Source organism: Myotis myotis, unplaced genomic scaffold, assembly GCF_014108235.1.
Source record: "Myotis myotis isolate mMyoMyo1 unplaced genomic scaffold, mMyoMyo1.p scaffold_m19_p_3, whole genome shotgun sequence".
Taxonomy (NCBI): Eukaryota; Metazoa; Chordata; class Mammalia; order Chiroptera; family Vespertilionidae; genus Myotis; species Myotis myotis.
Window position 1 is genome coordinate 158,417,174 of NW_023416335.1, and position 16,008 is coordinate 158,433,181.

The 16,008-nt window shown below is 48.9% G+C and overlaps 2 protein-coding genes across 5 annotated transcripts; one reads left to right on the forward strand and one right to left on the reverse strand.

Annotated features, from left to right (window-relative positions):
• Positions 1 to 843: 843 nt before the first annotated feature.
• On the reverse strand, positions 844 to 6,731 carry CDK2 (cyclin dependent kinase 2). 4 transcript variants are annotated; one of them, XM_036300108.1, is made up of 8 exons: positions 6,379 to 6,729; positions 5,584 to 5,661; positions 5,354 to 5,474; positions 4,664 to 4,834; positions 3,611 to 3,712; positions 2,796 to 2,939; positions 2,289 to 2,492; positions 844 to 2,004 (listed from the first exon to the last, which is right to left on the reverse strand). In XM_036300108.1, the coding sequence occupies exons 1-8, from the start codon at positions 6,492 to 6,494 to the stop codon at positions 1,900 to 1,902; spliced, it is 1,041 nt and encodes a 346-aa protein (XP_036156001.1). In that variant the 5' UTR covers positions 6,495 to 6,729; the 3' UTR covers positions 844 to 1,899. The 4 variants fall into 4 exon arrangements, with proteins under 4 accessions (XP_036156001.1, XP_036156003.1, XP_036156002.1 ...); XM_036300110.1 differs by lacking the exon at positions 4,664 to 4,834 and having other exon boundaries at positions 6,379 to 6,731; XM_036300109.1 differs by lacking the exon at positions 2,796 to 2,939.
• Positions 6,732 to 7,788: 1,057 nt separating this feature from the next.
• PMEL (premelanosome protein) lies at positions 7,789 to 15,961 on the forward strand. The gene is made up of 11 exons (XM_036298594.1): positions 7,789 to 7,920; positions 10,507 to 10,617; positions 10,766 to 10,912; positions 11,587 to 11,721; positions 12,102 to 12,263; positions 12,528 to 13,247; positions 14,214 to 14,330; positions 14,564 to 14,648; positions 14,759 to 14,964; positions 15,064 to 15,151; positions 15,718 to 15,961. Exons 1-11 carry the CDS (start codon positions 7,851 to 7,853, stop codon positions 15,857 to 15,859), a joined length of 1,983 nt encoding a protein of 660 aa, XP_036154487.1. The 5' UTR covers positions 7,789 to 7,850; the 3' UTR covers positions 15,860 to 15,961.
• The last annotated feature ends 47 nt before the right edge of the window (positions 15,962 to 16,008 follow it).

The window sequence follows — 16,008 nt, forward strand, 5'->3', positions numbered from 1 at the left end:
ACTTGAATGGCAGGCAAGGCGGGGTTGAAGGAAGCCTCTGACCTTCGCCCCTCCCCCCGGATTTGGCAGGGACTGACGAGCGCCCCTCCCTCTAGGACCAATTTGCGGGCGTGAAGGGAAATACCTCTCCGTGGGAGCCAGAGCCTGGGGGTTTAAGCAGCCTTTAAGTCGGGGCTTCCTCCTCTTAGTGGGGCCTCAGAGTACAGGGAAGTTTACGGTGGGCGGTCTGAGATGACTTTAATGAGGGGAGACAATGGCAGCCCCACGAACCGGTAGCTTGGGGAGACTTTAGCCCCTTCATAATATTTCATCCAGACAATTGACACTATTATAAGTCGTGTTATAAAGGTGAATAACGTATATTTAGAAAACTTTGGTGTTTGTGATATGCAACAAAAAGGAAAAATGACGAGCTTACTGGGAAATGCAGTGTCGAGGTGAAATCCGTGGAGCCCACCTGCAATCATATTGCTGCTCTCAAGCCCTTCCTAACACTGAAATTCCAGAACTCAGTATATGTGTCTGTGGTTATATGTGTGTTGGGAGAGAGGGGTTGGGGTGGGGAGGGGAGGGGTAGGGGGAGATGCAGGTTTGTGGGGAAAATATGAAGGCTTCAGTTTCTCCAGCTGTAAAACAGGGCAACAATTCCCACTTGCCCACCGTCGGCACTATCCCAATTTCATCATAGAAGTCAAAATGCGGTGGGGTGAGTAGGCCTGCTCAGAGAGATGAGGAAAAGTGGGGGTCTGAAACCAATGATCATATATACACATTCATATTCTCTCACACCATTCTTTCAATAAATAAGTACACAAAAGTAAAGGAGGGAAGATAAACTACAAATAACACTAGTAACTTTTTTTTAATGAATTACAAATAATGTTAATAGCAAGAACACTTAAGGACAAGAGGTAAGAGAAAAGAAAAACAATATTTTTTTAAACATTTGCATTACAAAACCCCAAGGTGCACATGGCAACAAATTCACCCACTCCCACTAAAAAACTACTATAACCTGAAATATAAATATAATTATTCATCCTTCTTTTAAAGAAATATTTTATCTCCGTGCTCCCACTCATTCACAGCCCTAAAAAAGTGTCAGTATTCTCAAAATGATGTCTAATCTTTACTTCCACTCCTATGGGGGTGGCTTTCAGAGGAAGATTTGCCCTGCCACCTGAATAACTAAGAATTTTAAAAGAGAAAATCCAAATATCTTTCACTTGCCTCATAAGGCCGCGGTGAAGCATAATCCCTGTCCCAGACATCCCTTGCCTATAGGAGGGACAGGAGGGGCAGATAAGGGCACTGGGGGCAATCATTTCTACTGTAGCCCCAACAGGATTGCAGAGGCTGGGAGTCCTGAGACTCTCCGACTGTTAGGGGAGAGCAAACACTGAAACTGGGGTATAAACTGGTTGGATCTATTTTTTAATTTTTCAAAACAGGCCCCTCTCTATGTTTTTGTTTTGCTTGGTTTTCAAAATTCCAATTGTCATCAATTGGCCTAACAAACACAGTGGCAGCAGGAGGTTTGGGGCCTCTGTCATCTCAAACACAGGAAATAATAACTGTGGGGCTTTCAGAGATTGGAATGGCAAATCCTATGTGGGGGGAGAGGAAAGAGTCAGACTTTTTTTTTTTTTTAAACACCAGCTCTCCTTAGCAATGACTAAGGAGGGTTGGTAGAGGCTGACTTAAGTGCATCTAATACTGAAGTTTCCTTTTATTTTTTTCCCCTCCGACCCCTTGTATCCCCAGAGTTGGCTGGCTAAGAAGGAAAGTAAGGAGTGTTAAGGCAGCCAGACAAGATAGAGGACACCCATAGCCCAAGGCCAAGCCAGATCAGGCCCCCCACTGGAGGAGAGGGTGAGACCGGGGGCTTGGAGAAGGACATCAGAGTCGAAGATGGGGTACTGGCTTGGTCACATCCTGGAAGAAAGGGTGAGTCAGAGCTGCCTTTGCTGAAATCCGTTTGTTGGGGTCGTAGTGCAGCATTTGCTGGAGGAAAAGATGTATATTGACTTCAGTGATGTGACAGCGGGCTTAGTGGACAGCAAGTATTCCAAGAATTCGGGAAACCAGAATTCATTTTACCCAATGCAGAGTTCCCATTTCCCTCCTCCCTATATCTGTCCGGTCAGTTGGTATGCCAACAGGAAGACAGAAGCAGGAGCTAGGGAAACACTGAGACTGAATCCAGGGGCTTACCCTTCCTTCCTCCAGGAAAAACCCTGCCCTACGGTAGTCAATGAGAGGAAAGGGAGCCCACCCCCCATTCTCACCGATAATAAGCTCCGTCCATCTTCATCCAGGGGAGGCACAACTTTACTAAAATCTTGCCGGGCCCACTTGGGGAAACTTGGCTTATAATCAGGCATAGAAGTAACTCCTGGCCAAACCACCTCATCTGGGGTCCCCAGAGTCCGAAAGATCCGGAAGAGTTGGTCAATCTCAGAATCTCCAGGGAATAGGGCCCGGCGAGTCACCTGAAAATGGGGAAAGAGGAAAGGCCGAGACCCACATTGGCGTCAGTCAAAACTGCCCCTTGTATAACGGAGGTTCCCGCAGGCGGTGGAAGGTCAGTAGGGCCCCATGACTCCCTCCCCAGGGCCTTTCATGGGGTCAGTCACACAGAGCCTGAGACAATAAAGTCCCTTCATCCGTCTCCTCGCCCCCTCCTTCCTTCCCCCAACCATGGTTTTGCAGATCCCCAAGGCTGGGTGGGACTGGGAGGGGGTGAATGTCTGGGGTGCCACTGACGTGTAGCAAAGGGATCCCAAGCCACTCACGGGGTGTGGGGTAGACACTGCGGTCATCCCCCCTCCTTGTGATGCAGCCACTTCTAGATAGGAGCACAGCGTGCAGAGACTGTGTCTTCCATTTCTTCTGTGTTCCCCACAGCACTTAGCATGGTGCTGGGTACACACTAGGTGCTTAACAAATATTTTTTGATGAATTGAGAGAGGAATATGGGCAATTGTAAAGTAATGCACTGGGGGATAAATGCACATTATATATATAGGCTAATGGTCTCCAAGCCCCCGGTTACAACCCAGATGAAGGACCATAAAACATATTGATTTGATTTAAAAACTCAGCCCACTCCATTATTGTATTAAATGGGACAACAGTTCACATATTCAGGCTGGGCCTCAGGGATCCTTCAGTCTCAAAAGCCAGAGGTTGAGTGGGGACATGAGCTAAGTTTGCAGTTTAAGTAAAAAATGTGGATAAACTGAACACAGGTGGCTTCACTGCATTCCTCACACCGTACAAGACGGTCTCCAGGCCAAAGGAAGGAAGCACTAAATGGAACTCATGCTACCAAATATAGGCAGACTAAAGCAAAAGCAGCTACAGAAATTATTTAGCTTAACTTGGGGATCAGAGATGTACAAGGATGCTAAAGCTATTTGAGGCTATCCTAGCATTGTGGTTGACACCAGGAACAACAGTCCTATCCTTTTCCCACCACCCCTGAGTGCTACTCTAGAGAAAGAACCCCTGTGATAATAGAAGGGCCATGGATCTGGGCCAAGAAACAGTTCTGTTGTTGAATGCGGGGAGGAGTGGGCCAGGGTGGAACTCAGGCATGTATCTGTACCATCTCAGCAAAGATGCAGCCGAGGCTCCAGATGTCCACAGCTGTGGAGTAGTATTTGCAGCCCAGAAGGATTTCAGGTGCTCGGTACCACAGGGTCACCACCTGAGGACAAGAGTAGGAAGGGGAGGGTTGGTATATGGGGCATGGAGATTCCATCTCAGTTCCCCAGCACTACTCTAACTCCTCGCCTCTTACCAAGCAGCTTCTTTCCCTCCATCCTTCCCTTCCCCCTGGTTTTTCCTCAGCAAAATGACTACATACATCTTAGCCCAGAATGAGCCTAGCCCGTGACTCTGGGACCATATTTTCTGAACCCCCAATTTGTGACCCGCATGGGAAACTTGAGAGAACTGGTCATAACTTTAATGGTGTGCCATCCAGCTCGCCTGGCTTGGTACCTATCAAAGCCCAGTTAGCGCTGCAGTGTGAACTCTGTGCATACTCTAAGACCTCTTGAGGTGTCAGGAATACTCTCCCTCTAGAGTGGGGGTAGGGAATGTCCCGCTGTGGGCTTTATAAGGCCCAAGAAATCATTTGGTCTGGCCCTGCCAAGGCATTAGGGGTGCGTTAATTAAACGTTTGATTATCAGACTGATTTTTTGTTGTTGTTGTTAATACTCACCTGAGGATATTTTTCCATTGATTTTTAGAAAGAGTGGAAGGGAGGGGGAGAGACAGAAAGAAACATCCATGTGAGAGAGACACATCAGTTGGTTGCCTCCTGCACGCACCCCAACTAGGACCAGGGATGGAGCCTGCAACCAAGGTACGTGCCCTTGACTGGAATTGAACCCAGGTCCCTTCAGTCTGAGGGCCGCTGCTCTATCCACTGAGCAAACTGGCTAGGGCTAGCAGGCTAATTTTTAAGTTGGTAATTTTGTATAGCCCTCAAATGATGTTATAAATATCCAAATGGCCCTTGCCAGAAAAAAGGTCCCCCACCCCTGCTCTAGTGAGAGAGAAACTGCTGTCCAAATATTTTTAGTTACTTTTTGAATGTCCTTGTTAACACCTCCCAGGGAGTTCAGAGAAGAAATGTGGAGAGGGACTGACCTCATGGGTGTAAGTACGAACAGGGACTCCAAAGGCTCTGGCTAGTCCAAAGTCTGCTAGTTTGATGGCCCCCTCTGCGTTGATAAGCAGATTCTGAGGTTTGAGGTCTCGGTGCAGGACCCGGTGAGAATGGCAGAAAGCTAGGCCCTGGAGCAGCTGGAACAGATAGCTCTGACAATGGAGAGAGAGAGAATTATGTTTCTTTATCACCTCCAAAGCTCTACTACAGCTTTTCCTATATTAGATTATAAATGTGTGTTGAATAAACATTTGTTGATAGAGTGAAAGTAGTTTGGGGAGTAAACAACTCAGCTGTAATACAGAAAATAGAGACTCACTGGCTATTTCTCCCACCAAACAGGTAAAAGGACTTTTCTGGAGCAATGTACCAAGTGCCCTCAAGTCCCATTTATCTGAGTTTCATCTGACCTTCTACCGGAGCTGTTATGTTGACTCACTAGAGTTTCAACATTGATTCTCCTGCCCAGCCCTAGGGTTAATAAGCATAATGAGCAGTGAAAGAGCCACAAAAGAAAGGTGTGTGTGTGTGTGTGTGTGTGTGTGTGTGTGTGTGTAGGGAGATGAGGGCTGGGAAACCAATATCACAAATCTTTATTCGGTCTGATTTGCCTGGTCTTCAGTCCCCACAGGACATGACCATGTCGGGGAGGAGTTGATGAGAAGGATTACCTTGATGAGGGGAAGAGGAATGCCAGTAAGAGCAGAGGCATCCATGAATTTCTTGAGATCTTGGTGCAGAAACTCAAAAACAAGGTAGAGTTTGTTTTCTGTGTGGATGACATCCAGCAGCCTAGGGAAGGGAGGTGCAGGAATGGAGGTGAGAGAGCGAAACCGCCAGACGACACAGAGGACAGAAGGCACCCTCCTTACTACCAAGCACCTCCCATTTACATACTTACTTGACAATATTTGGGTGGTTAAGCTCCTTAAGCAGAGAGATCTCTCGAATAGCAGTACTGGGGACACCCTCTGTCTCACTTGGAGAGATTGGGAAACAGAGATGGGAATGTGGTTACAAATATCCCTTTTCTCCCAGGCCAGGCATTCTTTTCCCCCCAAGGAGACACCCCCCCAGCATCCCCTAGTAAAGTGAGAGGAGAGAAAGTGTGCTGTAGTTCATTCATTCATTCATCCGGGACAGAGAGTGGCTTTTGGACATATGAAGGCCATTATTTCTTTTTTCCCCCCAAAGGCAGGTGAGTAAAGCCTGCTGGTATAGAGGGAGAGAAGGTCACAGGGGAAATAGGGGGTAGCAGCACCCAGCCTCCCTAGAGGGGCCAGTGAGGCTCAACTGCCATTCTTCTGAAACAGGGAGAGAATTCTAAGATGAGGGTGGGGCTGGGGCAGCGAGGGGGGCGCTTTATGCAGAAAAGTGCTCTTCACCGGTCCCCACAAAACCCACCTCCACGGGGAGGACCGGACCCCAACTCAGAGGCCTCCTGCCCCTTCCTGGGCCTCCCTGGCTGCACATTCGGGGGGCTTCGCCGGGCTCCGGGGAGCGAGTTTCCCACGGCTGGGACACTACCCTACCGCCCCTGGAGGGGAGCCCTCCACAGTCCTCCACCCACTTCTCCACTTCAAAGAAGTCCCTCCCCGCGACCTTCCGGTCCCCGGACGGCTTACCCGCCCGCGGGGTGGGGCGGGGGCCCTGCAGGAGTCCCCGAGGTGGGAGCCCCAGGGCGGAGGCCACTCACGTGTCCAGGCGGATTTTCTTAAGCGCCACCACTTCTCCCGTCAGCTTGTTTTTGGCCTTGTATACCACTCCGTACGTGCCCTCTCCGATCTTTTCCACTTTTTGGAAGTTCTCCATGAAGCGCTCGAGCGAGTCGGGTCAGCCGGGCCCTGGGGCGGGGGCCTGGAAACCCTGCAGGAAGCGGACCCCGGTTCTCCGGGGCGGAGGAGGGGGCAGCAGGGCCCGGCACGGCGGCTCCAGGTCCGGATGGAACGCAGGGTTACCTCTCGCTCTTGTCAATTTGTCCAACTTGAAACAATGTTGCCGCCTCCCTCCGGTTCCCCACTGCCGCCGGAGGCCCCGCCTCTCCTTCCCGCGTTTCCCCGGCCCCGCCCCCGGCCTTTCCTATTGGCCAACGTCAGAGCGGGGGGCCGAACCCCGCGCCCCTCGCAGCTAATGAGCCAGCCCGGCGCAAGTTTGGTTCTGAAGAGGCTTCAAGGCAAGTTTCTGCCTCGGTGGGGAGGCCGGACACCTCCTTCCAAACTAACCTGACCTGGGCTCGAATTTCCCACCGTGTCCTGAGTTTGTAGGGATTTCCTGATCTCGCTGTTTTCACGACCCTTAGGGAAAATATATATCGATCTAAGATTAAATGCCACCTGGCCCTGGGGCCTCCTTCGAAAAGCAGGAAGCTGGGATGTGCTCTCCTGAATAATAAATTTAAGTAAAAAAATAAAAAAATAGCCAAACCGGCTTGGCTCAGTGGATAGAGCGTCGACCTGCGGACTGAGAGGTCCCGGGTACGATTCCGGTCAAGGGCATGTACCTTGGTTGCGGGCACATCCCCGGTGGGAGTGTGCAGGAGGCAGCTGATCCATGTTTCTCTCTCATCGATGTTTCTAGCTCTCCGATCAGCTGCCTCCTGCACACTCCCCACCGGGGATGTGCCCGCAACCAAGGTACATGCCCTTGACCGGAATCGAACCTGGGACCTTTCAGTCCACAGGCTGACGCTCTATCCACTGAGCCAAACCGGTTTCGGCCAATAAAATATATTTTAAAAAAATAAAATAAAAGCAGGAAGCTGGCAATCTCTCATAAGGGTTTCCTGGGTGTCGGAGGAGTCTTGGCCTCAGCCTCTCTGCCTACCCTGATACTGTCTCTCTCTCTCTGTTTTTGGATGCAGGATCTCTGTTTCAGTCTTTTTGAGGCTCCTGGTTTGACTCGAACAACAGATTGATTTAATCTCTCATGATGAATTGTGCACATGGGGCACCTGTTATGTAGCTGCCATTCAGCTAATTCTTTCTCAGTCAAGATGAGAATGAACCTGTGTCCAGGGACCAGGATCCCTTGTCAGTTCTCCGGTTCTCTTGCCCCTCCCAGGCCTCCCCTGGAGAGAGAGGAGGAAGGACTATGCAAATGAGTACCCCTTTCTTATATAGGGGCTTGTCCCAGCCCCTTGGTGCCTTTGGTTGCTGGAAGAAAGACAGGATGGTTCCTTTAAAATGCCTGCTCCTTGTGGCTGTGCTGGGTGCTCTTCTGGCTGTGGGGGCCACGGAAGGTTAGTGTGGGGCGTGTGGATATGAATAAGTGCATTTGGGGTTGCACACCTGCTCTGGTTTTCCCCCTGCTAATGGGAGATACCAGCAACACTTCAGGCTTTTCTCATTCATTTGATTGAGTAAGGATATGCGCACTTGAACTCTGAATCTGGGACTGAATCTGAGAGTAATTCCATCTGCTTGGAAGGGCAAAAAAATGGAGGGTCTTTGTGGCCATAATTCTGAGGCCCCCCTGGGGCAGGGGCTCCAAGCGGGGGGGGGGGGGGGGGGATGAGTGGGAGGCTCTTTTAGGCGATGTCTCCGGCACTTGGGATAAGGTATTTAAAGTGAGGAGTAAGAGAATGTGGTATTGGATAAAAAGAGTAAGGAGGCCCCATCAAACCTCTGTAGGGTGGGGATGGGTGAACACAGCCCAGGCTTTTGTCCTGGGCATGGAAAAGACAGGCAGAGGGGTCTCAGCTGAGCATCACATGAAAGGGCTCTGGAGGATTGGGCCTCGTGACAGGACCAGGAGGTGGGGGTGAGGAGTGGTGAGAGGATCTGGAATGTCCCGCGGGGCTCTGAGGAGGGAGGGTTGGGAGTGGGAAAAGAATGGGGCATCTTATGATTCTCTTGCTCTAGTGGTAGGATGCTCAATGAAGATTCCAGCTCCTCCCCCAGCAGAATCAACTAGATTTCCAGTACAAATTACAAATGGAGTGAGGATAGTTTCTGCTATGCTGAAATACATGCATCATATCTCAGTTTCCTCTTTTTTTTCCCTTTTAATGTTTTTTTTTTATTGATTTTTGAGAGAAAGGGAGAGGGCTGGAGAGATAGAAACATTTACATCAGTTGGCTGCCTCCTGCACGCTATCTACTGAGGACTGAACCCAAAACCCAGGCATGTGCCCTGACTGGGAATCAAACCAGTGACCTCTTGCTCCATGGGTTGATGCTCAACCACTGAGCCACACCAGCTGGGCTCTCAGTTTCTTCTTTCTCACAGACTTCAAGAAAATTCTTCTTGATCTGACTTTCCTCATTCATGCTGCTGTTTTAAGTCTTTTTCTCTTACTATGTTCCTTAATGTAGTCTGGAAACATTCTATTCATTCTTGTCCATCTGAGGCTCTTAAAGGACTGTGCTTACTTTCTGGATCCTGATTTTTTTTTTTAATATCAAAAGCCATATTTATTTATTTATTTATATATTTTATTGATTTTTTTACAGAGAGGAAGGGAGAGGGACAGAGAGTTAGAAACATCGATGAGAGAGAAACATTGATCAGCTGTCTCCTGCACACTCCCTACTGGGGATGTGCCCACAACCAAGGTACATGCCCTTGACCGGAATCGAACCTGGGACCCTTGAGTCCGCAGGCTGACGCTCTATCCACTGAGCCAAACCAGTTAGGGCCAAAAGCCATTTTTAGATATTAATGAAATTTTTATGGACTAGGTTTGATATTTTGTTTCGTGTGAAGTAATGCTTATTCAATAAAATATTCATTTTAAAAACAGATACATACTGAATTTGTTGGGTTAAAATAACAAGATGCCTGGGATTAGCTTTTAAAGACTTTAACTAAAAACAAATAGGAGACTTGACTTGGGGTGCTGAACACACAATACAATATACAGATAATGTATTATAGAATTGTATGCCTGAAACCTATATAATTTTATTAACTAATGTCACCCCAATAAATTCAATAAAAAATAAAACAAGAAAAACAAAACAAGAAAAACAAACAACAATAATAACGTATAGAAAAAGCAAATGTGACAAATGCGATAGTTGTTGGATCTGGATGAGGGATATAGAGATTCATCATATCTCTTTTTCTCAGACTATTCTCAGTCAGTTGCAATAAATTTGTCTGCTGTGTCCCCAACCCCAACCTCTGCCTACTTCTGTTTCATCTTCCTCACTGTTTGCCAGGTATCCTTCTAAAAGACAAATCTGATCATGTTAAAAAAGATTCTGAAGGGTGAATTTTGTGTATGTGGATTACAGTTCAATAAAATAAAATCTTCTGAGGTGGCCTTGCCTATAGAGTTAAAGGCCAAAATCCTTCACCGGGCACTCAAAGCCCGCAAGGTGGCCTTTTGGTCTCGTCTTTCCCAGCGTGCATTAACCACACTGCTAGTAGTTCCCTATCATGCCATGTGCTTCCATGCCTCCATGCATGCATCTGCTCATGGTAGGCCTTCTGCCTGGAGTGCTCTATCCCACAGGCCGACTCCTCATTGAAGTCTTTCCTAATCTGCCAGAGTGGAACTACAGAAATCTGTTTAGACTGTCATTCTGCAGTACTTCATGCATGTCTGCTATGGCTTATATTAAATAGTGCCTTGATTTATAGCAATTTACATATATGTCTATTTCCTATACTTTACCTTGAATCCCTTCAGAGCTATGTCTTATTCATTTCTTAAGTCCTTTGTACCTAGCATAGTCCTTTGTACCTGGCACCTAGAGGGCATTCAGTAAATTAAAATGCACTTTGAATGTGAGAATGAGTGGAGTGACATGGGGCACTATTGTCCCCTGAGAAGGGACTGAGTGAGGATCCTAGGGCCCTCATGGTACTTTCCTTTTAGGATCCATAGGCCAAGACTGGCTTGGTGTCTCAAGGCAGCTTAGAACTAAAACTTGGAACAAGAAGCTGTATCCTGAGTGGACAGAAAACCAGGGGCCTGACTGCTGGAGAGGTGGGAACTTGGCAGATTCTGGGGAGGGTTTGGTGGAAATGGAGTGGGGAGAGAACTGGGGTGAATGTAGTTTGAGAAGAGAAGAAGCGGAAGGGTATATGGGGAGGGGAAGCCAAGGAGTCCCAGCTAATGCAACTGCCTTTTCCAGGTGGCCCAGTGTCCTTGAAGGTCCGTAATGATGGGCCTACTCTGGTTGGGGCAAATGTCTCTTTCTCTATTTCCCTGCACTTCCCTGAAAGCCAAAAGGTGCTGCCAGATGGGCAGGTCATCTGGGCCAATGACACCAGCGTCAATGGTGAGTACCTCTCTATCCCAGGCCCTCATTCCTATGTCCCAATTCCCTAGTATGCCTAATGAGCTCAGGGAATGCCCCCTTCCACCTCTACTTAAAAAAACCCCAAAGTATATATGTAATGCATATTCATTATAGAAAAAATAGAAGACACAAATAAAGTGTGTGTTGCGGGGGGTGGATTATAGTCGCCCAAATGGGGACAGAAGACCCAGTGGACTTAGAAGTTGGATGGATTTGGATTTAAACTTGTTACTAGGATGTGACCCTGGGCAAACACTTGTTTTGTGCTTCCGTTCCCTTATCTGTAGAATGGGGATGATACCTACAACGAAAAGTTGTTGTAAGGACTAAAATGTGATAATATATAAAAAAATTCAGCACAAAGCCTGCCCTGGCCTATAGTAAAGGCTCAATAAATGTTAGCTGGTGCTGTTATTTTTACTTTTATCCCATTAGTTAGAGCAAATCTCTCTAAATATATGGCCTTGATATATGGCCTTCCAATCTCTTTCCTATGTAAGTATATACATATGAATCTTTAATTGTAGTTTCCATTCTTTCCACTACCACCCTTATACCCAGAGACCCCCCCACCCCCCCGCGCCCACCAAGAGCCATATTAGGGGTTTGGTGTAATGCCAGGGTTTAAAGGTGATGCTGTTTCTGCTTTTCAGGGAGCCAGGTGTGGGGAGGACAGCCAGTGTATCCCCAGGAACTTGATGACACCTGCATCTTCCCTGATGGGGAGGCCTGCCCATCAGGCCCTTGGTCTCAGAGGAGAAGATTTGTTTATGTCTGGAAGACCTGGGGTGAGGGACTCCCTGCTCTGGCCTGTCACCCACACTTGGATTCACCTCTTCTTACCTGATTCTCTTTCCTTTTGGTCCCATCCTTTAAGCTCTGCAAGTTTCCCTAATCATTTTCCCCCTGGCTCCTGCCTCTTCCATAGCACCTAGCCCCCTCCAACTCTATAATAGTTCTTTCTGGGAGTCCTTCCCCAATTATAGTCCCATTCCATGGAACCACTCTTTAGGACTCCTTCCCTGGCCCCCATATCACTACCTTCCAAATACCATCTAAAATTACCATCCCAAATACAGCTGACCTTCCTTCGCTGGTGCTGTCTCTAAGCAGTCTTCTTCAACCAGTAACCCTCACCTCTCCCTGCTTTTCTTTCCAAAACCTTCAGGCCAATACTGGCAAGTTCTAGGGGGCCCGGTGTCTGGGCTGAGCATTGGGACAGACACAGCAGTGCTGGGCACAAACACCATGGAAGTAACTGTCTACCACCGCCGGGGGTCTGAGAGCTACATGCCCATTGGTCACGCCAGCTTAGTCTTCACCGTTACTGGTAAGGATTAGGAAGGGGCAAGGCCAATCCTGGGGCAAGGCCAATCCTACAGCAAGAGAAGAAGGTGGAGAGGTTTGGCTGGACTAGAAGGGGAAAGGGGAAATGTGTATAACCTTAAAGGGGCAGAACCAGGACAACCTGGGCAAAGGAATATGGGGCTCGGAGCCAGTGAAGAGACAGTCAGCTTGGGGTTGGAGGGTGTGGCTGTGAAAAGAGAAGCTGCGGCCCAGGTGTGGTTCTTACCTTTTCTGGTTCCAATCCCAGACCAGGTGCCCTTCTCTGTGAGTGTGTCCCAACTGCAGGCCTTGGATGGAGGGAACAAGCACTTCCTGAGAAACCAACCTCTGGTCTTTGCGCTCCAGCTCCATGACCCCAGTGGCTACTTGTCTGGGGCTGACCTTTCTTACACCTGGGACTTTGGAGACAGTACTGGGACCTTGATCTCTCGGGCGCTTGTGGTCACTCACACTTACCTAGAGTCGGGCCCAGTCACTGCCCGGGTGGTGCTTCAGGCTGCTATTCCTCTCAGCTCCTGTGGCTCCTCCCCAGTTCCAGGAACCACAAATGGGCTTGTGCCAACTGAAGAGGCCCCTGGCACCACAGCTGGGTTAGTGCCTACAGCGGAAGTTGTAGGTACTACACCTGGTCAGGTGCAAACTGCAGAGTCCTCTGGAACCACAGCTGTGCAGGTGCCAACCACAGAAGTTTTAGGTACTACATCGGTGCAAGTGCCAACTGCAGAAGGCCTAGGTACCACACTTGCAGGGATGCCAACCACAGAAGGCATAGTTACCACACTTGCAGAGATGCCAACTGCAGAGGCTATCGGTACGACCCCTGAAGTGTCAACTGGAGAGCCCTCTGAAACCACAGTTGTACAGGTACCAACCGCAGAGTTGGTGGAGACCACAGCGGGAGAGGTACCCACACCTGAGCCTGAGGGTCCAGATGCCAGCCCATTCATGCCTACAGAAGGTATTACAGGTAAGAGGGCCAGTGTGAATGAGGTTTATTGAGGTGGGGCATTTGTTTTTTTAGTTTTTTTAAAAAACTGTATTTTATTGATATTTTACAGAGAGGAAGGGAGAGGGATAGAGAGTTAGAAACATCGATGAGAGAGAAACATCAATCAGCTTCCTCCTGCACACTCAATACTGGGTATGTGCCCGCAACCAAGGTACATGCCCTTGACCGAAATCGAACCTGGGACCCTTGAGTCCACAGGCCGATGCTCTACCCACTGAGCAAAACCGGTTAGGGCGAGGTGGGGCATTTGTAACTAAAGAGTTGAAAGACTTCCCCAGGACCCAGTTGTTATGCAACCCTTTGCCTAGCAATGGAGTCCCCTCAGAGGCCTCACTGGTTTTAAAGCCCTCACTGGTTTTAAGGCCATGGAATAGATGTGTTCAGGAAGTCAGGGCCTTTCCCTAGGGCCTGGGGGAGAGAGCTCGTTGCTTCTCTATCCCTGAGAGCTGTTCTCTGAGGGACAGGCCAGGGAATGACAGACTGTGGTTATTTATAATATTTATATCTCATTTTTCTGCTCAAGCGAAAATGCATGGAAATCTTTTCCAGATTCTGACACCATTTCCCACCCCTGGATTCTCTTCCCAAAGCAGATCAGTCTGGAATTACAGCACTGAAAATGGGAGAGTAAGAAAGTGACACTTAGATGAGTTAAACATATGTTGAGCCTAGGGCCTGGCACACTGTATGGTATTATAAATACTTGTGATTTTTAAAAACTCTAACTCTACCCCATCTGTGAGACTGTGGGGCAGTAATTTCTCCGTCAGGGCCTCACTTTTCTTATCTATACAAAGAGATTTCCTAGGTCTTGTCAGATTCCAAGCCTGGATCTAGTAGCTCTGGCTCTTCTGGGAATAAGCCTGCTAGGCTTCTGTTTCCAGGTGAGTCATTTGTCTATTGACTTCTCTCCTCACCTGCCAGGCTCCCAGAGCCCCCTGCTGGATGATACAGACACCTTAATCCTGGTGAAGAGACAAGCCCCCTTGGATTGTGTTCTGTATCGATACGGTTCCTTTTCCCTCACCATGGACATTGTCCGTGAGTCCTGCCCACTGTGGGGGCTGGCGGAGGGAGGTGCGGGCTGTCTCAGTTGCCAGTGGAAGCGTGCTGTGGAAGGAGTTGCTCACATGAGCAAGAATACCTACATCCCAGAGTTTTCATTTGAAGGCATGGGGATGGGATTAGGGAAGCAGCCTAGGGATTTCCTGTCTGTGGGCCTTTAGGGAATCCTGATAGAGGAATCCCAGGCTTAAAATCTTGCAACTTTGCAGAGGGCATCGAGAGTGCTGAGATCCTGCAGGCTGTGCCATCCAGTGAAGGGGATGCATTTGAGCTGACAGTGTCCTGTCAAGGCGGGTGAGTGTCCCACTGGTGGCCCTGAGAACTCCTGGGTTGACTGTTAACCTACTCTCTGGTATCAAGTGTTCCTTCCCAGACCCCCTGACATAAGATGTCACCTCTCCCAGGCTGCCTGAGGAAGCCTGTATGGACATCTCATCGCCAGGGTGCCAGCCCCCTACCCAGCGCCTGTGTCAGCCTGTGCCACCTAGCCCAGCCTGCCAGCTGGTTCTGTACCAGGTACTAAGAGGCGGCTCAGGGACCTACTGCCTCAATGTGTCTTTGGCTGATGCCAACAGCCTGGCAATGGTCAGCACCCAGCTTGTCATGCCTGGTAGGTACTTGGACAGGAGCAGGGATGAAGAAGGGCAGTGGGCAGAGGCTATCTGTCAGGGAGCAGACCCTGAAGCAGAGCCTGGGATTCTACTCACAGGTCAAGAAGCAGACCTTGGGCAGGCTCCTCTGTTCGTGGGTATCTTGCTGGTATTGGTGGCTATGGTGCTTGCATCTCTGGTATACAGGTGAGAACCCCACCATCCAGCTCACACTCCCTTATTCCTTATTTCCACCACTCACTCTTCCTCAAGGGGAAGGACAGTGTCCAGGAAAGAGCCCAAACTTGGAAGTTAAACAAGTGTGGGCTGCATTCTTGCTGGTGGGATCTTCGGGAAGTAGCTTAACCTTTTTGAACTTCTGTAAAGTAGGAAAACTACACTTATCCTGTGGGCTGTTGTCAGGATTAGAGACAATGTGGATAAAGCACCTGGTTCTGAAGCAAGAATGCAATAAGTGACTATTGTTATTGGCAATATCAAAGGTGGAGGAGGTTGGGTGAACTGAGGTCTCCACCTGCAAAAAGGGCAGATCTCTAGGCCTGGAGTCCTCAAATAGGGAAGCTTGTAGGGAGAGGGGAATGGACAGAGGCTACCACAGAAACAAGAGAGGATGAACCCTGTTGGTGAGGAGAAGGTTGGGGAGCAAAGATCAAGGCCAAGTAAACCTGAAATATGGGTGTGTCCTTTGCAGAGGCAGACAGGCTGCCCTTGGCCATTGCTAACCAGTTTCCTCCTCCTTCTCCCAATATCAGGCGCAGGCTTATGAAGCAGGGCTCTGCTGTCTCCCTTCCCCAGCTGCCACAGGGTAGCACCCACTGGCTGCGTCTGCCCCGGGTCTTCCACTCTTCCTCCATCGGTGAGAGCAAGCCCCTCCTCAGCGGGCAGCAGGTCTGAGTACTCACATGGGATGCCATGATTTACCCAGGGTGGACAGCAATGCCCATCTTTTCTCTATGCAAAGGCTGCCATTACCTGAAATAAATACTCAGAACCTGATGCTGTTTTTTTCTTGCTTCTTGCGAGAATCTATGTCATTTATAGAG

Excerpts from the sequence above, each read along its gene's own strand:
- CDK2 (XM_036300108.1), bottom strand. The coding sequence starts at position 6,494 with ATGGAGAACTTCCAAAAAGTGGAAAAGATCGGAGAGGGCACGTACGGA. Across the intron at positions 4,835-5,353 it reads TTCCTCTTCCCCTCATCAAG|AGCTATCTGTTCCAGCTGCT; the intron begins GTAATCCTTCTC and ends CTCCATTGTCAG. Across the intron at positions 2,493-2,795 it reads CAGTGTCTACCCCACACCCC|GTGACTCGCCGGGCCCTATT; the intron begins GTGAGTGGCTTG and ends CCCCATTTTCAG.
- PMEL (XM_036298594.1), top strand. The coding sequence starts at position 7,851 with ATGGTTCCTTTAAAATGCCTGCTCCTTGTGGCTGTGCTGGGTGCTCTT. Across the intron at positions 7,921-10,506 it reads GGCTGTGGGGGCCACGGAAG|GATCCATAGGCCAAGACTGG; the intron begins GTTAGTGTGGGG and ends CTTTCCTTTTAG. Across the intron at positions 14,649-14,758 it reads ACAGTGTCCTGTCAAGGCGG|GCTGCCTGAGGAAGCCTGTA; the intron begins GTGAGTGTCCCA and ends CACCTCTCCCAG.